This window comes from Lissotriton vulgaris, chromosome 1_2 (assembly GCF_964263255.1).
Source record: "Lissotriton vulgaris chromosome 1_2, aLisVul1.2, whole genome shotgun sequence".
In the NCBI taxonomy this organism is placed as follows: domain Eukaryota; kingdom Metazoa; phylum Chordata; class Amphibia; order Caudata; family Salamandridae; genus Lissotriton; species Lissotriton vulgaris.
The window spans coordinates 252,912,647-252,938,754 of NC_141686.1; the positions used below are offsets into that span (position 1 = coordinate 252,912,647).

At 48.7% G+C, this 26,108-nt stretch overlaps 1 protein-coding gene across 1 annotated transcript; it reads right to left on the bottom strand.

The window, feature by feature from the left end:
• Positions 1–328: 328 nt before the first annotated feature.
• Positions 329–1,980, bottom strand: LOC147736430 (uncharacterized). The gene is made up of 2 exons (XM_086953753.1): positions 1,554–1,980; positions 329–1,278 (listed from the first exon to the last, which is right to left on the bottom strand). Exons 1-2 carry the CDS (start codon positions 1,978–1,980, stop codon positions 329–331), a joined length of 1,377 nt encoding a protein of 458 aa, XP_086809879.1.
• Positions 1,981–26,108: the final 24,128 nt, after the last annotated feature.

Genomic DNA, 26,108 nt, shown 5'->3' on the forward strand with positions numbered 1-26,108 from the left:
CAATGTTGCATAATCTCGCCACCAAGCAAGGCACTGAGGTGGAGCTCACATATCATGAGGACATTGATGACGACCCAGAGGTGGCAGAGCCCCAAGCTACAGTGGCAGCAGCAGCTACAGATGGGAGACTGAGACGGGCAGAGGTTACACAACAATATTTCTGAGTGAGTAAAGAGACACAGGCATGAATGTAACTTTGTGGAAGTAGTTTAATATTCACTACGCCACAGCATTGTTAGCTCACATTGGGCTCACTAATACAAACACTCCATGAGTGTGATGTCACGGTTAACACCACCGTGACTACAGCCTTGGGTGGAGTGCAAAGTCATTGTTTGTGGGCACGGGCCACAGGGCGGGGCTGCTGTGGCTGTGAATCAATGTCCTCACCCTGGCCTGTCACACTTCCCCCACGCCTGCCACTCCTCCGTAACTCATGCACAGGAGTGCTTGCACCACTCCTGCTGGTGGACCCCTCGCTTTCGGCAGCACAAGTGTCGCCTCCAGTGCCAGTCTGATGCGCGAGCACCAGCTCCATTGCAGAGGTCATCCTGGCCATGCCTTCACTTAAATTGTTGCAGCACTGAACTATGGCAGTTGCAAACGTATTCAGGGCCTTGGTTTGCTGGCGCACATTCACACGGGCCTTGCGTCTCTCCAAATGGTCCCTGTCCAATTTGTCACACAGGACAGTCATGCACTGTGTTATATCTGATATTCCTGACGCCATGGATTGCATGCTCTCTGCCATTTCCCCTATGCCCTTGCCTACTGCTTCCAGTTTATTATTTGTTGTGCGTGCGTGCCTCTGAACCCCCATCATTGCTTTTGCCTGCAGGCGCTGCACCTTCACCATGGTGGCCTCCAGTCCGCAGAAGACACCTTGGACTTGCCGCACATCCTCTACCTCCCGTGGCCGTCGCCCTCGGACACTGGCCCGCGTGACTCTGGGACTGGGCTGCTGCTCGGTGTTGCCTCTGTCCTGTGTGTCACCCTCCACCTCCTCCTCCTCCGATGATGTTTGCAGTATTCTGCGAGGGGGCACATCATGGCTCCTGACTCTTCCCAGCACTGGGGATGGTGATGTGGGGGTGGGTGATAGTTCTGCCGCTCCTGTGTCCTGACTACCGAATAGGAGAGGGGATTGTGGATTTTCTGCAGTTGCCTCCCCAGGTATCGGGGCTGCCTGCTCTTGGTCCTGCCCTCCGTGAGATGTGCTAGGTCCGGCTCCTTCCCTCCTCTTCTCTCTGACCTCAGCTGTGCTGCGCTTTGACTCTCCTGTGGACAGACATGGACATTGTGTCAGTAATGTTGTTCACCTGTGTCATGAGATAAAATACACTTCTATAGCACTTTAGCCTGTCTCTCATTTGCCTATGCTACTTGTCTGTTGCTCCCCTTGCTGCAATGCACGCTGACTGCTCTGAGGTATCTACACATGACTACATTTCACAGGATGCATTGCAGGACATTAGTTAAACCTGTTGTGGAGTCTGATTTGTCCTGTGAGGGGAATAGGTAAAAGGGTAAATGATAATGTTCTTGCATCTTACCTGGTTTCTTTGCTCCTCTTGCTGAGCTGTCTGCGTCTCCAATTCCGTGAATACATTCCTTCTCAAGGGTGGATGCGACCATCTCCTCGATGTCGGTGAGTCTGGGGGCTCTGTTTCTTCCTCCGCCTGTAGCATCACTTTCCTTGCGGTGGGCAGCAAGCTTTTTTTTGGTGATTATGCGGATGTCATACCACCGTTTTTTTAGGTCTTCTAGGTCACGGTGGGTGACACCAATGGCATTTACCTTGCCTTGTATGTCCAACCAGGTGCTGCGTTTGATTGATTCAGCAACATGCAGAGTTTGCTTTCCAAAAATTTTGCCATAATGTCTGACAACCTCCGAAATCAGCACCTGCAGTTCCTCCTGGCTGAACTTCTGCTTCCTTTTGCGCTCTGCAGCATCTCTCTGTGCCTCCTGGCTCTCCATCTTGCTGTGTATTTTGTCTCAGGTAAGGCTGCTCCACACTCTGTCCTCCTGCTCTGCTGACTGTTTGTTTCTGCACCTGCATGGGCGTGGCCTGTCCCAGGTACTGGGGTGTGGTGGTTGGATCTGATTGGTTAGTTCCCCTGTGGCTTGGAATTTGGGTGTGGTTGAAGTACCTGATTGGTTCACAGGCACACATGTTTGTCAGTTTCAAATTCTTCGGCGGATAGTTCCGACACGGTAAATACCGGGTCGGTTTTTACCTACTCGGTATTTTCCGGGTCGGGAGTTGCCATTCATTCCTATGGGCCGTGGCACCGGTGGATCGGTTTGGGTTTTTCCGTCTCGGATTTTACCGTGTAGGTATATTCCGAGACGGTAAATACCGTTTCCGATTACCGACAGGTTCCGAGTCGGTATTTGTTACCGGCATTCTTACCTACATCTCATTTTCCTACTCGGTAATACCGAGTCGGTATGACTCGGTATTTAAGAGGTCGGTAAATATAATTTACCTACATCTGGCCCATAGTCAGCTAGCTTAGTGGCTAACGCAGGGGTCTCCAAACCGGTCCTGGAGGGCCGGATCCATGCCAGATTTTTTGGATATCCCCATTGAGATACATGTAGTAATTAAAAAAATCTGGCATGGATCCGGCCCTCCAGGACTGGTTTGAAGACCCCTGGGCTAACGTATTAATCGGCCGCCATTAGGACCACATGCACGTTATGCCTTGGTGTGTGATAAAACAATTCCTACATGTTTTTAATATTTGCAAAATCTGGCACCAATTAGCATGCTAGTCTAACACGGAGCATGAAAGTTAAAATACTTAGGTTAATGCCTTTTACTCCAAAAAGTTCTTAATGCTGCTAGTTGTTTATCTTAAAAACTAGGGGCCTTATTTATGAAGGTCTTGCGCCACTTTTGCGTCACTTTTAAAATGGAAAAAAGTGACGCACCGGTGGCGCAAGGCCTTCATAACGTTTTACCATGAAATTCTGCATATGCATTGTCAACAGGCCACTAATAGGCAAGCACTGTCAAAGCCAATAGGTCTTGCCTATGCAAGAGCCATTTGCTTTGGCAATGTGTTTCAGCCATGCTGTATACCAGTGTGGCTACTGTTCAACATGTTTAAAAGTTAGTGGTGTGGACTAGCGTAAGGTAGATTGGAGTGGGGTAAATTGGGGTAGTGGAATAGGGAGGATTGTGGTAGAGTGGAGTGGGAAAGATTGGCGTAGAGCAGAGGTCTTCAAACATTTGTAGGTTAAACCCCCCCCAGCTGATTTTTTTTAGATGTTGGGCCCTCCCCACCACCTGACAGAAATTTCTGGACTCCACCGCCACGTGCACATTCCGGGCATATTCAGTGAATAACATTCAATACAATAAGATTGTTTAGTAAACTGCAGGTTTGTGAGTGGGTGGGTGTGGTGAAATGACAAAGGCTTATTACACAGCTCAAAACACCACTTTCCAAGATAAAATGTGTGCAAATTGTTTTCACGAGGATGCTTTGTTTTACACATGACATGGATTGATAATAACACCACCAACATAAATGTGACAGGTGTGCCTGTTTTTCAGAGACAGTCAATCTGTGGATGGATTTTTGCCACTGCCATCCTCAGGTTGTGCTCCACATCCAGGCTTGAACGAACTTAGTCTTTAATACCGCAAGTGCTGAGAACCCAATCTCACATACATAGGACGAGCTGAAAGGCAAGAGAGTTTTGACAGCAGCTTCTCCCAAAGCTGAATATTCTGCAGACATTTTCAGCCAAGACAGGGACTGTAAGGGGAGACAGTGTTGTCAGATGTTTCGAGAACTCCCTAGCTCAGAGCTGGTACACGAGAAACAAATCTTCTCTAAATATCATTAATAAACGTTTTAAGCAGCATTATAATGGGATAATTGCCCACCAACCAGTTATGGATCCGAAGACAGTTGAAAGTCCACAGAGAAGGCGCTGAACAAACCCCTCATTGAGAATTCCTTAGTGGTACGATAAGTTGCTTGCCTGAAGCAGTGGGGGTTTGGACACGTCAGACTTATGTTTAAAAAAATAGAACTAATAATAAATTAATGATGTTGTCTAGTTTACTTCAGAGTAATGTTGTCTGACAGACTTTGTGATGGCAGGGACATGTTAGGGATTTTGGGTGCCCTGGACCAAAACTATTTTGGGGGCCCCTGTTCAGTAAAGGTTTGAGTTTAAATGATTTATTTTCAGCTCTGTCATACCCTATTTAGCCAGGCTACTAACTGTGCACAAGAACTGTAGTCAAAATTCTACAATAGTTTAGAGGTAATAATCAGAGATAGTGATGCGTTTTCACTGTTGTAACAAAGCAGCCGCCCACTAATTTTACAAAGAATAATATCTGTGATATCGTCCAATTTCTCATATGTGAGGACCCGCTTGGATCTAACTTTTTTATGGTTAACTTTTTTTACGGTTGTTGCATGAAACAAACACATTTCTCTACAAATAGTAATAGACTCCCTCACATCAATTACATTAAAAAGAAATTAAACAAAATGGTATTTGCAAGAATCGGTTTAGGAATTATTCCAGTCCATCAGGGCAAAAACAGAAGTGTCTCTATCAAGGGGCCCCTGGAAGGCTGGATTGTTGTGCATTTAGATGTCTCCTTTTGTAATTTAGGATGAAAACCTTAATGGGGCACGACATGCCCATACTTGTGTACAGGGTTGAGTGAGGCAACCATATGAATTTGGGTGCGCATGTTAGTGCAGAGTGGGACGAATGAATGTATGGTTAGTGGGGGGCATATTGGAGTGAGATTGCAGATTGAACAGTGAGGTGGACAGGTGAGTGAAGTGTTACAAGTGCAGGTTGAGTAGAGTGCTTGTGTGACTGCAGGTTGAGGTACAGGGTGAAAAGCGCAAGTGCATTGTGAGTGAAGAGTGATCACTGTGAATGGCGTGAGTGCAGGGTGAGCGGGTGAATGGTGTGAGTGCATGGTGATCAGTGTGAGCGCATTGTGATCGCAGTGAGTGCAGAGTGATCACTGTAAGTGGGTGAATGGCGTGAGTGCATCGGGTCAGTGTGAGTGCTGGGTGAGAGTGAAAGTGAAGAACGAGAATGAGGAGTGAGTAGTCTGAATGCAGGGTGCATTCCCAGACACTTGAAGTAACTCAGCATGTTATATACGGCAGCGTAGGGTTTCAAAAGTGTTAAACTATTGATATTATGGCAGTGACCAGGGATCAGGGTGGAGGAAAAAAATAATGTGCTGATCCCTCAGCAAACTTCCAGTCTTATGATTAGGGTTACCAGCTCATTATTTTGATGTCACAGATGGTATAAAAATAAGCAGTCACCTAAAGTTGTATTTTCAGCACTTGTCAGTGCATACTTTGAACAGCAAATATAAATAGAAATAACTTTTAATTGTTTTCTGTCTGAATGATCAATGACTGATAATAAAAGGGAGCAAAGATAAAAAATTGACATTACAAATGAATCGACAAAAAGAAGGGGGGACCCTGGAGCTCGTTAACATTACAAATTAATACATACTTATTTATAACTATATTTAGCAATTTGCAAGCTGTTTAAACAACGCATAGCTGCCTGTGTAATTTTAAAAGAAACTTTCAGGGGCGTTTTAAGGATTTTGTAGCCTGTGGGCCAAATGTATTTTCGGGGTCCCTGTTCAGACCAGCTTTGATTTTATGATCTAATCTCAGCTCTTTCATGCCTTCTTTGGTCAAATACTAAATGTGTGTACATCGGATATTCAGGGATAGTGATGTGTGTTTTCAGTATGTAACACAACAGCAGTTCACTAATATTACTGCAAATAATCCGTCACACCCTTCTATTTCTCATATGTGAGGTCATGTATTGATCTAAAATACACTTTTTATATGGATGTCGCCTGACGCCTAAACACATTTTGTATGCAAAATGTCTGTAATAGACTTATATACATTGAAAATGAATAATTGAAAAATGCTATTTACAACATTGTGTTTTAAAATGATTCAAGCTCATGAGGGCAAGACTGTAGAATAGTGCTGGCTCTTTCACTCCCCCCCCCCACCACCACCCCCCACACACACACTCTCACCTCCTTTGAAAGGCTGGGGCCCTGGGCCAGAGCCCACTTTTTTTTTTTTACTGAGTTTTATATAGCGCGAACTTGACCTGAATCAGGTATCAGAAAGCTTTACATAGCACAAGTTGCATTACATGAGGACATATTCATTTTCTTTGTTAGGCACGGGGAGATTAAGTGATTTGCCCAGAATCACAGGATGTTCAGCTTCAATGCCGAGACTCGAACTCTGGAACCTTTGTCTCCCTTCTCAGAAGAGCTAACTCTCCCAGGAGGGGGTTAATTCACAGCACTGAAATGCTTCAGCTGCAGTGGGAGGCAAGGGGTCTCCTCTGCTAAAACCGAAAGCGTGTCTGTTTCGTTTTTAGCAGTGGAGACTCCTTGCCTCCCACTGCAGCTGAAGCTGTCACCTCCGTGAATTAACCCCCTCCTGGGAGATTTGCACGGAGGACGGAACAAAGGTCAGATTGTAGTGGAGTGCGCGCCCCCCAGGGGGGCGCACCCCACAGATTGAAGAACACTGGCGTAGAGTGTAGTGAGGGTAGAGTGAGGTAGAAGAGAGTGGGGTGTTTTGGGGTAGATTGTAATGGGGAGGCATTAGGCAGTTGGGTAGATCAGCGTGGTAGATTGGAGTGGGGTAGATTGGATTGGGGTGGATTGGGATGAAGCGGGGTGGATTGGGATTAAGTGGGGTGGATTGGGATGAAGTGGGGTAGATTGGGAAGAGTAGGGTAGATTGGAAAGAGTGGGGTAGATTGGGAAGATTGGGGTCGATTGGGATAGATGGGAGTGGAGTGGGGTAGACTGGAGTGGGGTATACTGGAGTGAAGTTCGTTCGACTGGAGTAAAGTGGAGGGGGTAGATTGGAGTGGGGTATATTGTAGGGTAGATTGGGATGGAGTGGGGTAGATTGTATTTCAGTGGAGTTGGATAGAGAGGCGTGTGGTGGATGAGGTGCGGTAGATGAGAATGGGGTAGATTGGAGTGAGGTAGATAAGATTAGGTTAGGGTGGGGTAGATTGGAAAGGAGTATATTGGAGTACATTTGGATAAATTGGAGTGGTGTAGATTGAAGTGGGTGGAATTAGATGCATGAGACTGGAGTAGGTTTTTTTAAAGAATGTTTTTGTTGCAATTGGTACGAAATCAAGGTATATTAAGGCAATACAGATACCGCAAGGTATCCATGCCATTGCCATATCCAGATCTGTATGCCCAATAAGGAGATGGCGGCAGTGTTTGTCAATTATGTGTTATCATTGTAAACTCATCTCAATATAGATTGGAGTAGGTTAGTTTGAGGTGGAGAAGGGTAGGGTAGATTGGAGTGGGATGGCCATTGGCCAGGGTTTGACTAGTTGTATATTGCTCGTTGCCTGGGCCTTGCCGGCCCTGACTCCCGGAGCTGAGACGGTGACACACACAGACTAGCACAGAATGATAAAGCCACTCCGAGAGTCCACCTATGCTAGTCCTAACCCGCTTCATGTCATAAACACAAAGGGCAGGGTTAGGGCAGTCACTTACCCCACAGCGGTTAGCACAGCGCCCCTTCTTGCCTGGCTGTCGCCTGGATGTAGATGGCTGGGATCAAGATCTGTTCAAACTTCAAAGACACATGATGTGTGATAAAGTAAATTGCCGCTTCCTCATAGAGTCGCCTGTCTCTAAGCTGAAGTGTCACCTCCCCCTAGGTTGTGAATAAAAGATTGGTCTAACCTTTGCGCCTGTCTATAATCTGAGATTATGTCCGTATTCCTCTGTATCTGTCCTGTAGATTTGTCTTTTGGTCGTTCCTCTATGTCAGTCTGCCTTCTTTGTCTGTTATCTGTGTCACTGTCTGTGTTCCCCTTTACCTGTCCTCACTCTATTTCCTGTGTTTTTTATTTGTTCTTTGTGTGGCTTCTTGTGTGATTACAGGTCAAGCAGGTCTTCAGGCAGACCTACATATTTGTGTGTCTTCCTGTGTATTGGTTATTCTTTCGTTCCAGTCATAGATGCATCTGTCTTCTTTCCTTTGTGGTAACAGGACACCTCCTGCCAGTCTCAGGTTTCTTCAAAACACGCAAACATTGTCATACTGGAAAACAGCAGGATCAGAAGGAACTGTGCCTTTCATCACTGTGCACTGTCCCAGCTGCCGTCAGACCTAAGCATGAGCGGATTTTGCGGATTGGCAATCCGCGAATTTTGCGGATTTGCGGATTCGCAATCCGCAAAATCCGCGAATTCCCGCGAATTTGCGGATTTTTTTTTTTTTGTGTTCGCCCGTGTTTCTGCCAGTTCGCGAGGGTTTTTACAATTTCGCAATTTGCGAACTTACCTGTCGGGTCGCAAGTTTTGCGAACTTGTTGTTTCTACGTGTCCAGCCTGTTTGGGACACTCTTCTTCATCACTGCCACTCTCTGTCACCACTGCCACTCTCTGACCCTCTGGCCCACCCATGCCACCCTCTGTTTCATCACTACACCCTCTGGTTGTCCAGTGTACATTATTTTCGGCAAAGCAAAGCACACCTTCCCTGCCTCAAGTGACCTGAATTAATTTGGGGCTGATTAATGTGTCACAGAATATTTTTTTAGCTGGCACCTGCTTCCTTAGTGCACCCTGATTAGTGATCTTTTGCACTTGCTAAGTGCTTTCATTGTTGCAAAATTAGTTACAACACCTGCCCTGCCCCAACTGACAATAATGAATTAGGGGCTGATTAATGGATTTTAACTTCCAGCCTGGCTCCTGCTTGTCTCCCTTAGCTGTAATTCAGGACCTTTGTGGCATATGTGTAACTATTCTGAGGTTCAGAGCAGGGTCACATAATAGTTTCAACTGGCAACTGAACTCTGGAGGGGCCCCTCAGGAAGCACTACAGGAAATGGCTACTAATGATGTGCCTGAACTTTTGAACCTGGTAAGTAGTTACTTTCAGTTTTGCCAAGATCGTATTTCTGCAATTTTGCACTTATTCGCGGGGCGCGAACTCACGCGAACAGTGCGAGCAGTGCGAGCAAAATCCGCTGCTCGCGGATTTGCGGATTTTGCGGGAAATTCGCAAATCTCGCGGATTGCGGATTTCCCGAAAATCCGCAAAATCCGCGAGCGGAACGGATTTTCCGCCCACGCCTAGTCAGACCTTGGTTCACCCCAACTGCACCCTCAGAGGTCACACCACACACATTCATTGGAAAGAGAATGCCACTTTCAAGACAGCTGCCCCGAACCACCCCTGGGAAAGAGCTGTATGGTCAACAGAGACATCTAAAGATTTTAGGACTGCACAGGAAAGAGGTGGGCAGACAGGTCACATGGATCAAGCAAGAGACAGTCAGATGTGCAGAGGGCACAGTTGGCATCCCTGGTTTCTTCAAAGCATCTCTATTCTACTCCCAGTCCCACCACATATCTTGTGGGAGCTGCACTGCCTATGTCTATCCTTGTTTCAGCACCAACTTTATGTACGTTTCTTTAGAAATCATTTGTCTCTCTTTAAAGAGCTTGGATAAGGAGAACACTTTCATATTGGGTTGTCTGTCAGCTAGCTTGTGGAATCAAACTGTTATTTCTGGTGGTATTCTGGTTCTGGCAGCAAGGTATGAAAATATCCAGTTAAGTTGAGTTTTCTCAATTCCTTTCCAACACATTTTTGACAACAAACATTGATAAAGTCAGCAGGCCTAGCTTTAGTGTGAAAACTCATGGAAACAGCATTTGTGCTTCAGGTGCATATTGTGACTGGGTGGGTAACCTGGTGCTCTTTAAGGTCATCCTCTACTATCTACTGTGCTTCAAAAGTTGATACAATTGAATATGCAATGGAAAATGTGCTGTAAAAATCACCATTTTGGTCTTTTTCCCAATTTTTTGGGGGGGAAAACCCCCCAAACTCCCCTAGTTGTCGTCGGGCTTGCTCGCTGCGCTTCCTCGCTACACACCATGTGGGGGCTGGTCTCACTTTTACTTTGTTCTCTCTGATTCACTACTCATGTCTATTTTTGGTGCTCTCTGAAAGAATGTCTATGGGCACATGATCTTACTGGGTGGGTGTAACCGGGAGCTCTTTAAGGTCATCATCTTCTATTTACTGTGCTGTGAAAGTTCATACAATTGAATATGTAATAGAAAATGTGCTGTAAAATTGGCCATTTTGGTCCGTCTTTTTCCAAAATTTTCTTGGGGGGAGAAAACCCTCAAACCCCCTTGTAGTTGTCAGGCTCGCACGTTGCTTTCGCTCATTACGCGCCGGATGGGGGCTGGTCTGGGAAAATTTGCCAGGGCTGCTTTCAGTTCCCAGTCCGGCCCTGCCTGAAGCGGTGATCTCATATGGGGTCAAACACCAATACTGCTAGAGAGAAGGGAGCCTCGACTACACCAGCGATGTGATGGCCCATGAGCCCGCCCGCATTCTGGTCTGTCGGTCGAAGATGACACGGTGAGGGTGCCCCAGGTGCGGATGGTATTGTGAGGCCGCATCAAGGCAGAATCTGCTTTATACAACGCAGATATATGGATGGATGGATAGATGGAGCTTAGCTCCCCTCCTCTCTGTACTCAGGTGTGCTGCCGCCTTTCCCTGGCATCTGTTTGTAATTCTTTGGTAGCTCTGTGCCAGGCCCATCCAGTGCCTTCAACCATGATGCCACCGTGTGCCCTTAGCTCCCTTCGGCACTCAGGGGTAATGGGGTCTTTCTGTCCCCACTGGTCCAGCCATGAAGCTCAGCTCACAGAGGCATTCCCGAGTGTGCACAGTGCTTCTTCTTTTCACACGCTCATAAATGCACTGCACATATGCACGGGCATAGTTCTGCCCCAACACCGGGGATATCTCGTATATACAGAGCTCTCAGCTGAGAGCACAGAACACACAGAGGCATACATTTTAGCTGTAAAAATGGGAGGGGCGAGGGGCTAGACAATGAGAACTGCAATACATCATCAAAAAGTTGCACATTTCCAGAGAGAGTGTAAACATGAAGCTCTCTTCCGAAGATGCCCTTGGGCATACTAGGCCTCTGATTGGCTAGATGCTTCTCCTTGGTTAGAAGACTTAGGGGCAAATTTACAAGCCCCTTGCGACACATTTACGCCGCCGTTGCGTCACTTTTGTGATGCAGCGGCGGCGTAAACAATGCGCCACGTTGCGACTTATTTACAACGTGACGCATCTAGGCAGATGTGTCACGTTGTAAGGCCCTGCGCCACATGAAACCTGCGTCAGGTTTCATGTGGGTGTTCTGGCGCAGAGTGGGCGTTCCCTCGCATGAAAGCCCCGTAAAACTGACGCAGTGAAATCTGGAAGATTTCACTGAGTCAGTTTTACGACGCTGCTGCGGCAAATCCTTACGCCTGCTTGAAGCAGGCATAAGGAGTGACGCACCACGTTGAGTATGGGTGGCCCCTATGCATTGCAGGAGTTGCGTCGCGCTTGCGAGACGACTTCAGCAATGCGCCGCCCATACGCCACAAGATGCGTTACGCATCTTCCCTTCCTTGCACCATGGTGCGCTGCATTGTAAATGCGGCGCATCTGTGGTGGCGGAAGGAGAGGACTGCATGACGCATCTGTTCTGGCGCATCCCTGCTGATTTGCAGAGATGCGCCAGAACATGTAAATATGACCCCTTAGGGGCTGGTTGCCCATTTGAGGAACCAGCCTCTCTCAATAATGACAACTTAAGTTAACATCCACGGATTCACTTTGATTAAAATACGCTTCTATGGTGGCCCGCAGGGACTCTTTTATGCAATCATCAGGGGCGGCGGAAAGTTCTCCCCAGCTCCTCACACCAGAAGGCCCAGCCTCTTCCATGATGTGCCATCTTCAATTTGAAAGCGAAACAACAAACAGCTCTCAGTACAAGAGCAAACCAGGGCACGAGTCCTAACAAGCATTGGCAAAGCCAATAGGTCTCGCTTTTAAGACCTTATAAGTATTTAGTTATGCAGCACAATATCCTTGATGCAACAACATCAACTGTTTTATGGCTAAACACTTATAAGGTCCCAAAGGCGAGACCTATTGGCTATGCCAATGCTTGTTCCGTCAGTTACATGGGCACAGTGTTATTCTACTTGCGCTCACCACGGCTCCGTATTGGTTATAGCTGGGCCTTATTCAAAATTACTTGACAGGTTTATGCTTGTTTTCTATATATATTATGTGGGGTCAGGACTAATATTAGATTTACTTGGGCCCTTTCAATGTATGAATTTTCGCCTCTATTATAAGCTACTATTGTGTGTTTTCTCTCGGTTAAGGTGATGCGGTGACGGTTCTTATGTAAAGAGATATTATTACAGCTCAGCTATATGTACGTTTTGAATTTATTTTCGGAAGTGTCATCAAAAGATACACGATTTTGCTTTACTGGACTGAGATTTGAATAGGATTCATCCAGAGGTAGTGAGGCAGGCATGATGGGAGCATAGACTAGCTATTAAGGAAAGGAAAATTACACGGAGGAATGAAGCATGGGAATCCCTGCACAAGCAGGGGGGCCTTAGGCATTTGTAAGCTGTGCACCTGCACAGGGCCCCCAAATCCCAGGGGCCACCACGCCAATATATATCCTTAATATAATAATCCTCTAAGGAAGAATACATATTTGTGTGGCGGCCCCTGGCAGGGATTTGGTGGCCTCTGGCTCTGTTCCACTTCCAAACACCCTGCCCCCCCCTCTTCACTGGCCTCCTCACTCTGCCCCGCCCGGACCCCCTCTTCCAGGGCACCCCTACCTACGCTCCCTGCCCAGGGCCGGTATACAACTTTTAGCACGCATTTTTTACAACGCACTACCATTACAACGCAGGCATTACCACGCATACCATTACAACGCATTGCGCTGGGGGGCGCTCTAGGATAGGGAATACGTTTAATTTTATATCCAACACCTTCCCTAGTGTCCACGGGGACTGGAGTTAGAATATAAAATTATACTTACCACTATCCAGCACCTCAAAGCACTATGCGTTGTAACGGTATTCGTTGTAAATACCGCGTTGTAAAGGTATGCGTGGTAATAGTATGCGTGCTAACGTCATACATCCCCCAGGGCCACCATGAGTCTAGAGCCGCCCCTGGCACAAGGCCTCTCTAACGGGAGACAGTGCAGCTTTCTGGAAAACTGTTAAAAAGCCCTTTTTTTTTTACGTCACACCTTTTTCATACGGCCCCTGGGGTGTGCCTTAATGCCCGGGGCAACAAACAGCAGGCGTAAGTTGAAGAGCGATAGCCCCGTGGAGACCCTGCTGACTCTGCTCCCAGCGCCCACGGCAAGCCTGATTTTCTGGACAGCGTTCCCCTGGCCGCAGCCTCATTTGAACACAGCCCCACTGACTACAGATTCAGAGAAGTAGACAGGGGTCACTCGGCCTGGCAGGGTGCCCCTGGAGAACACGTGCACCTTAGCCGTGCGGACATTACCGGACCGGTGCCTCAGTGCCTATCAGTTTACGGCACAGCGGGAAAACCGACAGGCCGCGCATGGAGGGAGATCCCGCAGCAGGCGGCGGTGAATCCCAACCGGCGCTAGGTTCTTCTGACAAGAATGGGGGGCAGAGGCCCACGTACGGCCTCCCAGGGCAAACTGGACACATATATGCTTATGCCAGAGACTTTCCAGCTCTGCCGGACTGCAAAGAAACACCGGACAAGGCCCCGGAAGGAGAGGGGGCAAGTAAAGTGACGCTGGATGATATATGGCTGCCCTCACTAATGTTCAGTCGACGGTGGGCACCATTTCTACTGATGTGTCCTTCCTATGGGCTTACTTTCCAAAGATGACCGCAGGGGTCACAGAGGTAGGGGGGCCTGGCTTGGATGCCGAGGAGGTAGGCTGCGTGAGCCCGGAGCTCCGCGCCCGATCCCGAATATCATCCTGATTATCCGCGCGAATTCCAGTAAAACTTGGACAATCTGTGATTTAAAGACGTCACGGAGGCAGCGGCGTTCAGAGTGGACGACCTGGAGCTGTTCCTCGTCCTGAAAATCGACTTTGAAGGAAAGCACCGGGTGTGATGCCGTCGATCTAAGATGGCGCCCTGAGGCCTGGACAATTGTCGCAGTCGGCGGAGGTGGTTTGAGGCCTGACTCTCCTGCTGATCCAACACTGGCGGTGGTTACCGGACCGGAGGGCCTCCCCTAACCTTCTCGGCAGGCACAGGTGGCCTTTCCTCGCTCTGGTGGCGGGCTACGGGGACACGCGACTGCAAGTTAATTCTCAGAGGAGGCCCCAAAATGGTGGCGGCTTTGTGACGACGACCCCGATTCTCCGCGCACAGACTGGCACCTCGAGACCCCGCTGCAGCAGGGGACTCCCGGGAACTGAACCCACTGGTGCGATCAGAGCAGCGTCCAGTGCTCTACAGGTGTCCTAGATCCCTGATCCTATCGCCCGAGGAGCTATCCGGTGGCGAGGTCCTGCAGTGCGGAGACAGCGAGGAGAACAAAGGGGTCCTGGGAGCCAGTGCCGGCCGCAGCCAAGATGGTGAAACCGAGAGGGAAGGGGGACGGAGCGGCTGAATCGGAGACGGTGGATGGAGCGGATCGAGACCAATCTGCTCTCCAGCGCATGCAAGACCGTATACTAGAGGCCATCGCGACCACGAAAGACGCCCTGCAACAGGACATCGCCCAGGTGGCGACGGGCTTGGGTCTCCTGAAAGCGGACCATGACAAACTTAAAGACAGAGTCAAGACTATGGAGATATCTATTCAGGAATTGGCCCCGGACCACGCTGCCGGGAAAGCCCAGATGGCGGAAGCTTTAGACAGGCTGAAGGTGTTGGAGAGGAGGGCCGAGGACGCGGAAAATAGGAGTAGGCGCAACAATGTTCGCCTCGTGGGCCTTCCGGAAAAAATTGAGGGAGATGACATGGTGGGCTACCTCGATAATTGGCTACGCACTGAGGTGGCGCTGGAGGGACTATCTCCTTTCTTTTCCCTGGAACGGGCCCACAGGGTTCCAGCCCGACCTCCAGCCCCGGGCCTGCCGCCTCGCCCGGTGGTGATCAAGCTACTCCACTACAGGGATCGGGACTGGCTACTACAGAGGGCGAGGGTAGCAGGACCCTTTCAAGTTGACAACAACAGAGTCACCCTGTTCCCGGACTACACTTTTGAGACCCAAAGACTCAGGGCCAATTTCTTGTCTCTAAAACGTGAGCTCCGTGGGGAGGGCATAAAATACTCCCTTCTCTTTCCGGCGAAGTTGAGAGTCGTGGTGGACGACAAGTCGCTTTTCTTCACTACCTCGGTGGACGCTTGGGCCTGGTGGGACACGTACAAGGCTGGCACGGACGGAGCTAGGGCCAGGGCGGAGGAGGCTAGAGAGACACAGCCGATCAGGAAGTCGCAACGTATTCGCAAGAATCGTCGGAGGACTGGAAAACCATCGGTGTCACAGACGGAGACAGAGAGAAAGGCAGCCCTACAGGCGGTGGTGGACCTCTCTGGCACGACAAGGAGCCAGTCCGGGAAGGGCACGGACTCTGAGGAGCAGGGCACGGGATCGGAGACGGGACTCTCGGAATACGGAGGAGCCAAGGGCCCCATAGTTACGCCTCAGACGTCTGGGGAGATAGTCGAAGCATGAACCACTGGACTTGAGGAGCGACCTGCTGGTCAGACACTGGGGCGCTGTGCCCGTGTGCGCAGTTTACTACTGTATGGGACTTCGTGAGTCTATCATGGGGGGATTATGGGGCGGGATATGCGGGACTGATTTGTTTTGACGTACTCTCTCGGCATCGGTCCGCGCCCTACTGGCCCTTACGGTCATCGCAGTGGAGACTGCGAGTATTAGTGCCTTTCTTTGAGGGGATATTTAGTTGTGATAGTTTGGATGGGTTCACTTCCAATTGCGGGGGGGCCTGTCCTGGGGTGGTGGGAACCGAGAGTAGTTGGGGATGCTCAGGTTGGTTTTGGGGGGATGTGGGGTTCACTTGTTTGGAGTGGGAGGGGGGGGCAGCATGTTGTTGGCACGAGCGCTTGGTCGATGGCTGTTATTGTTCTGTCTGCGGGGGCAGGGGGATATGGCTAATTCGGGGGCTTTGAAATGTGTGACCTGGAATGTGGAGGGTCTCCATACTATGGTGCGTAGACACAAGGTCCACGCATATCTGAAACGTAGGGGTGTGCATATAGCTTTTCTTCAAGAGACGCACCTCACCAAGCAGGAGGGAATAGCGCTGCAGAGGAGGTGGAGGGGGCAGCTCTTTAACACAACATATTCGGCCTTTGCGAGGGGGGCATTGATTTGGATACGGGCAGGGGTTCCCTTCCAGGTCACTAAAACAGTAGTGGATCCAGAGGGTAGATTTGTGGCTGTGGAGGGGAGACTCAGGGGCCGGGTAGTGTCTCTTTGTAGTGTGTATGCTCCAAATGTAGATTTGCCCGCTTTCCTAACAGCACTTTCGGGCAAACTGGCGAGTTATTTGGCAGGGCCGATGCTCATGGGAGGGGATTTCAATTCGGTGGTGGATACTGATTTGGATAGATCCCATCCCCCATTGCACGCCTCCCCAGTACACAGGGTAGCGAAACGCCGATTAGATTGGCAGGAGAGCTGGGACCTGGGGGATGCCTGGAGGGCACTGCACCCTGCCATGAGGGATTACTCCTTTCATTCTACTTTACATGACCTGCATGTTAGATTGGATGTGTTTCTGTGCTCGTCGCATATGCTCTCAGCAGTGGGAAGCGCGGAGTATTTGGCCCGCACACTGTCGGACCACAACCCTCTGTTGTTGTCCCTGAACTGGATGGTGGAAATCAACTGTGTCCCAACATGGCCGCTGCAACCTGATACATTGGAGGATTTGCTCTTTAGGGAGGCCTTGGGGGAGCGAGTGGCACGTTACTTTGAGGAGAATAGTGGCTCCGCCTCTACTAGGGCTGTGGAGTGGGACGCGTTTAAGGTGGTGGTCAGGGGTCACTGTATCGGGAGTGCTGCAGGTGCTCGTAAAACTTTGTTGGATGATCTTGAAAGAGCGGAGAGGCAATTGAGGGAGAAGGAGAGAGAGCGCCCGAATCACCCTGAGCTCCAGGAGGGGGTTAGTGGCGCCAGAGAAGCGCTCGCGGTGGAGTTAGAGCGGTTGCGTAGCTTCGACCACAAGGTATATCTGACGAGGGCGCATGCGGAGGGCGATAAAGCAGGGTCGATGCTGGCGTGGCTTGCCAACCCAATCAGGCGGGGTGCTCCAATCATGGCGGTTCAGGAGGAGGGGGGTGGGCTTTGCCACACCCAAGCCGGGATCCTGGATAGGTTCAGAGCGTATTACGAGGGTACATATGAGAGCGGGCTGACGGGCGGGCGGAAGAATTGGAAACCTTCCTCGGAGGGTTGCAGCTACCACAATTAGAGGAATCGGAAGCAGAGGAGCTGGGTCGGCCTATAACGATCGGAGAGATAGGGAGTGCGGTAAAGCAGATGGCCAGGAATAAAACCCCAGGGCTTGACGGTCTTCGATAGAGTTTTATAGCAAATACTTGGAGTATCTGGCCCCACAACTGCAACTGGTCTATAATGAGGCGCAGTCACGAGGTAGACTCCCGAGCTCAATGTGCGAGGCCCTTATGATCCCGTTGCTAAAACCTGGTAGAGCGAGTGATGCCCTCTCATCCTACCGTCCATTATCTATGCTCACGACGGATTACAAGATACTGAGCAAAATCCTAGCGAATAGATTGTTGACTCACATGACAGGCCTGATTCATAAAGATCAATGCGGCTTCATCCCGACGCGAAACACTACCCACAATATTCGCAGGCTGACGAGGCTAATGGGGGCTCGGTTGTCGGAAGACACTACTCCATTCGTGCTATCTATAGATATCGAGAAAGCCTTCGATAGTCTTGAATGGGACTATCTGTATGAAGTGATGAGGCGTTTCGGGCTAGGGGAGGGTTATATCAACTGGACCAAAGTCCTGTATACAGAAGCCACGGCTAGAGTTAGAGTGGGTTCATTAATCTCGAAGCAGTATCCGGTACGACACGGTACTAGGCAGGGGTGCTCCCTTTCTTCCCTTTTGTTCGCTTTGGCAATGGAGCCTTTTGCAGCGGAGGCCAGGTCCGGCCGCCATTATAAGGGGTTGGTCTACAGGACCAGGCCGCATGTCATCTCGTTGTATGCGGACGACTTGTTGATGTTCTTGGCCGATGCGGAGGCGAAGTTGCTGGGGGTGAGACGTTTGCTGGAACTGTTCGGGCGGCTGTTGGGCCTGAGGGTCAATTGGCCCAAATCTTGTCTGTACCCGTTGAGACAAGGAGAGCCGTGCCCCCTCACGGCGCAGGAACTCCGGTGGGAACCTCATTGCCTGCACTATCTTGGCGTTTATATCTACCACACTCCAGCGGATATGCTGGATGGTAATATAAATCACTGTATTAATGCCCTGAGAGGGTGTATGGACTTCTGGGCTACTCTCCCACTCTCACTGGCTGGTCGGGTCTCCTTGCTTAAGATGGTGACTCTGCCTAGGCTACTATATGACTTTAGGACTCTCCCGATATGAGTGCCGGGCTCAGTCTTTCGGCGCCTGAGATCGCTGATCATAGCGTTTTTATGGGGCACGGGCAGGCGACGAATAGCTCTGGATACCCTCTTGCGACCCAAAGATGAGGGAGGCATGGCGGTGCCTGATTTTGAATGCTATTACCTGGCGGCTCAACTGCAGACTTTCACACAGGAGGTCGCGAGGGTGTATCGAGGCCCGGAGCATTCTAGAGATGAGGGCACTCCGCGGCATGTGCTGGCATATATCACGCTGCATCAGAAGCTATTGCTTAGGGATCTGACAGTGGAAGAACAGACGTTCCGACTTTGCTGGAACCGGGCGCGCAAACGAGCGGGCATCCGCCACATGTATGCTCCGGAGATCCCGCTGGGAATGGTCACAGCCCTGCCTCATGGTGGAGACTGGTCGAGACTGCTAGGCTGGGAAGAGGCTGGGGTTCAGATGCTGGGCGATTTGTATGAGGACCGTGCATTGCTTCCGTTTCAAGAGTTGCAGGAGCGGTTCGACCTCCCACGAGGTGATTACTTATTACATGCGGCGATAACGGGCGCCATGCAAGACCACTGGGGAGAGGGATTGCAGGAACCTGCGACCTCCATGGCGTGCCAATATGCAATGATGGCGGCCGGAACCTTTAAGGCGGTAACCTGTCTGTACTCCAGAATGTTGCGGGAGGCCTTGCAGCCGCTCACAGCTTTAAAAGCTAAGTGGGAACTGGACCTCCAAATGGAGATCCCTGACGCCACTTGGGGCCAATTATTGCGGAGGGCGCGGAAGAGCTCGAGGAACGCTAGGTTCCAACTCATACATTTTTACATTATTCATCGGGCATACCTCACGCCAGGGAAACTACGGCAGTACTTTGGAGTGGAACAGGCGGCCTGTCCTAGGTGCAACACACTGGGGGCAGACCTGGGACACATGCTGTGGGATTGCCCTACCTTGGGGGAATACTGGCAGGAGGTTGGGAGGGCCTTAAATAACGCCACGGATAGGGAGATACAGTACACCAAAGCAGTGGGGGTGCTACACTGGTTTCCACACACGTCCAAAAATAAGACTACCAGTAGATTCATAGATATGGGGCTGATTTTGGCGAAGAGGGAAATAACAAGGAATTGGAAATCGAAAGTGGGGCCCACATACAAGCGATGGTATGGTGAATGTCTGAGGTGGGCAGCCTGTGAAAGCACTTTAAGGTACCAGATGGCTAGGCGGACCGATGATGAGAAAGCCATGGAAAGGGCGACAGCATGGGAAATGATGGTACAGGCACTCCGGGATGATAATGATGAGGAGGAAGGAGAGGATGCGGACTCTGTAGCAGCCGACCCCATTAGCGCACCTAGGAGCACACCTTAGCGAATGTTTAATTCCTCCTTGCACACGCCAGACCTTATTTTCTCTGGTATTCTACTATAGTGCTGCCACGGGGGGGGGATTTGGGAGTGTGGGAAGTTGGGGGGGGGATGGTTGATAGGGGATGGGGGAGGGGCGAAAATTTCAAAAGCAGTCCACGTCTTCCTGTGTATATGGCTATGGACATTGAACAATGAAGCGGGAAATGGACTCAGTATGATTGTTGCTCAGTCTTCTACCTGGAGACGTGAATGGCATGTTAGGGGGAACGAATTGATTATGTGCCTTGCTGCTATGTTAATTGGATATTTCATAAATATATTGTCTGTACAATCATTTTGGTGCTGCAATAAAAACGATGTTACAAAAAAAAAAAAGGGTCACAGAGGTAGAACAAGTAACAAAAACCCTAACTAAAGACACTGCCACACTGCTTCAAAAAGTCAGACACTTAGAAGCTGAAAATAGAACCATGGCGGCGAAGCTGGATGACTAGGAGGGGCGCTCCCGAAAGTGAAGGGGGTCCGGCCATGGACCTTTACATCGAGTATCTCATAAAGACTAGACTCCAACCTAGAGGACTCCACCTTCTTCTCAGTGGGAAGGGCGCACAGGGTGCCAGGTGATAGGCCCTAGTCTAGGGCACCTCCCTGACCCATCCTGGCCCGAATTTAGTACCCAACGGTCGGAGGCTGAAGAATGAAGAAGGGGACATGGCGCAAATGGACTTCACTGAACTTTAATGACGTACCTGAGGTTTGCCCAAAAATGAGTAACAGACACGTTGGCTGTTGGTAACTGGCTTACATGGCCATCTTCCCCTGACTGGGGGCACAACACGAGCACAGATTGGACACCGTAGAGAATCGAGTATCGGACACACATGATGCACAGGCTGAATCCAGAACACAGATCCTGCAGATGGAAAAGATTTTGGAGGTCATAAGGGCAAAGAATGAAGATTTGGAGGCGCGCTCGAGGCGCAATAATCTACGCATCATAGGTCTATCGGAATCAACACCATTATTCAAGATGGAGACGTTCATTGATGGTCTGTTGCGAGAGCTATTTGGGTCTGTACTGTCCACCGTGCTGATTGTAGAATGGGCACATCGCTCACTTGGGCCAAGACCTAAACCCTCGCACCCGATCATAGCGTGTCTTCTAAATTATGCTGAAAGAGACGCTGTGCTACGAGAGGCTCGAGCCAAAGATCCGGTGGTCTATAAAGGTGACAAGCTATCTTTCTTTACGGATTATACCCCAGCGCTCCAGGCAGCGAGGAAGGAATTTGTATCAGTGAAGAAATTACTGAGAGAGGCCTCTGTTCCTTATGCCATGTTCTACCCGGCCAAGTTGAAAATCACTCATGAGGAGCAATCACATTTTTTAACAGACGCAAAGTCGGCATTGAAATTCACCAAACATATTTGCAAGACCAGACCATGGCAGAGTGCACTGGTGGAGATGAATGTGGAGTCGGGACTGGATGAGGCGGATTAGAGCTATGCAGGTGATCTGACAATAACGTCTGTCGCTATAGAACCTTTGTGGGTAGCCCACCTGGCCCAGGCGAAAGAGAAGGTCTGACTGATTGCCTGAGCGGTGTGGGAGAAGACCAGTGGAGACTCAGAGACACTGAAAATGGTTTACTCTGGGAGGGGAGTTGTTACATAATCATCATACCATGTAGTTATGAGGTACACAGGGGGACTGACTCTTGATCTCCGGCGACTGCATTTTGGTGCGGGTATTTGTCGCTGAACCTCTTCCCCTGGCGGGTGTTCCCCGAATGTTAAATTTGAATGATCTGAGGTACTGTTTGGAGGGTGGGTGGCGTGCATAGATCTCGACCTGATTGGGAGGTTGGAATGGAAGGCGTGAGGAGGGAGGCTGTGGGGGGAGTTATGTTACTTTTTGTTTTGTTTCACATCACATTTATCAAAGTGCACGCAGGTGTACATCGAGGGGTTGTCTGGGTTGGAAAAGCGCTGGAGTGGCATGACTACTGCTCCTCAGGGGCGAATTGTGATGGTATTGATGGAAGAAATCAGATAACTGATGGAAGCTAACTGCAGATTGTTGACATTAAATGTTAGGGGTCTCAATTTGCCTAAAAAGTGAGACAAGTCTTGGCATTTCTGAATCGTCACATGATACACATTGCATTATTGCAGGAAATGCACTTAACCAAGTATACATATCGTAGTGTGGCGGGCAGATGGGCAGGTTTTCGGGTGGCTGCATCTTATTCTTCTTACGCGAGGGAAGTTATGATATTGATTAAGAGAGGAGGGTATTTTCAACTGTTGCATACTTATACAGATGAGGAAGGTAGATGCGCTATGGTGTGTGGAAAACTTAGAGGGAGATTGATTACCATAGTAAATATGTATGGACCAATTGTGGATGACTCATCTTGTGTTGTTATCATATGTGGGGAATTGAGAAAATGGCCAGAGAGGGGAGATTTCAATACGTATCTAAATGTGGAATTGGACAAATCTAACCCCCTTTCTCACCGTACCCCTAAGGATGCTAAAAGTGTTGAGTGTGCGATGGAGGAATTTGGTCTCTGTGATGCTTGGCGAGTGTGCAATCCTCAGGTGCGGGAGAGCACGTTTGCGACACCATTACATGGAAGCTGGTCGCAACTGGATTATTGGTTGGTGGGGATTGAGATGATGGACTGTGTGAAGGGAAACATGGCGCTTACTATCGGAGGCTTTACTCGATCCGATATATGAGACGACAGTGAGGGAGGCCATTATACAGTGTTTTGAACTAAATAAGGGTACTGTGGATGAGGCTGCTACACTATGGAAGGCCTTTAAGGTCACAATCAGAGGGGTTTGCATCAGCACTGCAGCGGGTATACTAAGGGATATACGTACTCAATTGAAAAACACTGAGGAGACACTGCGGGAGTTGGAAAGAGGATATGAGTCCGAACCGAAAGCAGACAAACTGGCACAACTGCAGAAATTGCTAAAGGATTATGATGACCTCGCGGACGCAGAGACAAAGTACCTATCGCGTAGATATACAGCAAGACGGTATGGGGAGGGAGGCCGACCAGGACGCACATTAGCGTTCAAGATTAAAGAGCGTCTTGAGCAGCCACAGACAGATAGAATTGTAGACTAACAGGGGGATGAACATCATGATCCGGCTGACATTGCAGAACAGTTTCACTGCTTTTTTACACAGATTTATATACGTCACGGGGAGATGTACCGGAGGTAGAATTCGAGAAATATTTAGAAGACATAGCATGCGCATGGCTTTCCGACCGGCAACGGGAATATCTGTGTATGCCTACAGATGAACGGGATTTTAAAACTACGATAGCGGCGTTATCTAACAGTAAGGCGCCAGGACCCGACGGACTAACGGTTGAGTTCCATAAGAAATATGCGGACCTCCTTGCACCACATCTCCTGGAGATGTACGCGGAGGCTTACGACTCGGGGAAGCTACCATCATCCTTGAGAGAGGCATTGATAATTACACTGCTCAAAAAAGACAAGCCCCCTGACAGATGTGATTCTTACCGTCCATTATCATTGATCAACACTGATGGCAAAATTCTTGCCAAAATTCTTGCGTCCAGACTTCAACCCCTGATGCAATGTCTGGTCTTGCCGGATCAATCGGGATTCATACCTGAAATATCCACATCCTACAATCTTCGAACCGTTTTCTCCATGTTTCACGTTCTCCAGCCAACTCTGCAAGCAGCAGCAGTGCTGTTAGATGCTGCCAAAGCATTCGATTCGGTTGATGGCGATATATACATGATGTTTTGCGTCCTATGGGATTTCCTCAGTTGTTTCTGTAGTGGATAACGATATTATATACGGAACAGTGTGCACGAGTGCGTGTTGGGGGGATAAGTCTGAATCATCTATACTACTATTATAAAGAGAGAACTTGCACCTTTTGGCCAGGTAAACTCGGGAACCACAGCACCAATCACAACACCCATCACAGCGTTGGAAAGGGCAGTTGCAGCAGAAGGACATAGGCTATGCAGACGCCCACCATATACATTTAAAATGTAAAAGAACCGTGCCAGCAAAGTAGTCCCTTGTGGGCGTGTCTGCATTGTGCTGTGGGTGTGTGCTGGGGGCGTGACAATCGGTGGGGGCATTCCGTCACGAGTGTTGTTTTTTCTTCCCAGGTTCTATACATTCCTGCTCCCTTTAAATAGTAATTCAGTGGAGGTCCCATTCTCTTAGAACCACCCCAAGCACAGTTATTGGCAAAAATACAACTAAAAGGCCCTGCAAAGCATTATGGAATAAGCTTAGCATAATTTTTAGCATTCATGAAAGGGTTTCAACGTTTTTGAATTTTACTCATCAGGGACATCTTGGGACGACGAGGTGAACTGCAGCTTGATGTATAATATTTTAAATGCTATTGCATTTGCCTCATCAGGGACATCTAGGGACGGCGAGGTGAACTGCAGCTTGATATATAATATTTTAAATGCTATTGCATTTGCATCATCAGGGACATCTAGGGACATGAGGTGAACTGCAGCTTGATGTGTAATATTTTAAATGCTATTGCATTTGCCTCATCAGGGACATCTAGGGATCATGAGGTGAACTGCAGCTTGATGTATAATATTTTAAATGCTATTGCATTTGCCTCTTGGGGACAGCTGGGGAGAACAAGGTGAACTGCAGCTCTTTGTAGAATTATTTGGATACTATAATATTCACTTCCCACTGCTAATCTCGTCTCATAATGGTTTGCAGGGGCTTGATCTCAAAGTCATCACCTCTCTCACTGCTTGCTGGAAGCTAATTTCACTTTTGTGAAATGACTGTATGCATTTTAGCATGTACAAATACTTGTTATTTTACCTTGAATGTATGAGGTTTCTGTTTTAATAATTGGAAATCTGACTGAACGAAATATTGCATATTTATTGTACCAAGTTCGCGCCAATTCCTCTATAAAATACCCCAACACCCTTAAACACTAACCCATCTTAACCCTATAAATATACCCTGTACCCCAAAACCCAAACCTATCCCTAAACCCTAAAAATACCCCTGTACCCCAAAACCAAAACCTAGTCCTGAACCCTATAATTACCCCTGTACCTCAAAACCCAAACATACCCCTGAACTCTAAAAATACCCCTGTACCCCAAAACCCAAACCTACCCCTGAACCCTAAAATACCCCTGTACCCCAAAACCCAAACCTAGCCCATAACCCTTAAAATACCCCTGTACCCCAAAACTTAAACCTACCCTTGAACCCTAAAAATACCCCTGTACCCCAAAACCCAAACCTAGCCCAGAACCCTAAAATACCCCTGTATCCCAAAACCCAAACCTAGCCCTGAACCCTAAAAATACCCCTGACCCCCAAAGCCCAAACCTAACCCTGAACCCTTAAATACCCCTGTACCCCAAAACCCAAACCTACCCCTGAACCCTAAAAATACCCATATACCCCAAAATCCAAACCTAGCCCTTAACCCTAAAAATACCCCTGTACCCCATAACCCAAAACTATATCTGAACCATTAAAATACCCAAACACCCCAATACATATACCTCAGTACCCCAAAACATATACCCCTATACCCATACATGCCTTATCCAAACATTTTTAAAAAACATGCTTTTACCATTAATGCATTTACAACGAATTTCGTTGTAAATGTATGCGTGGTAAAAGCATATAAAATGTAATGCCATTCGTTATAATGGCATTGCGGAGTCATGGTACTTTCGTAATGAAAGTATGCAGAGTTTTGGTATGCGGAAAGAAATTTGCAGAATAATGGGTGTTTACCCTCCCCCGTAAGTACATTGGTGGCACGGCGGCCCACATCTCCAGCAACATACTCATATTTTTTCACCACCAATTGGAAAAATGCACAGGTCTCTCTCATTGATGCCCAGCACCGACATACACTTTTAGACACATCTCCCACCACAAGTTCTAGAATTGTGAACTTTAGAGATGGGGAGCTACGTTAGAATCTCTGCATCAGCTCAACATCCTGTGATTCCAGGCAAATCGCTTTGTCTACCCGTGCCTACCACAAATCAATGTGTTCTTCTGTAATGTAAATTGTACTCATGCCATGTTGTCGAATTTGCGCTATATAATATTGCAAGGAAAATAAAGTAGG

What these genes read in the sequence shown, in the direction of transcription:
- LOC147736430 (XM_086953753.1), bottom strand. Translation starts at nt 1,980, where the DNA reads ATGGAGAGCCAGGAGGCACAGAGAGATGCTGCAGAGCGCAAAAGGAAG. An exon ending in AAGAGGAGCAAAGAAACCAG is followed by an intron (nt 1,279 to 1,553) that starts GTAAGATGCAAG and finishes GTCTGTCCACAG; the next exon opens with GAGAGTCAAAGCGCAGCACA.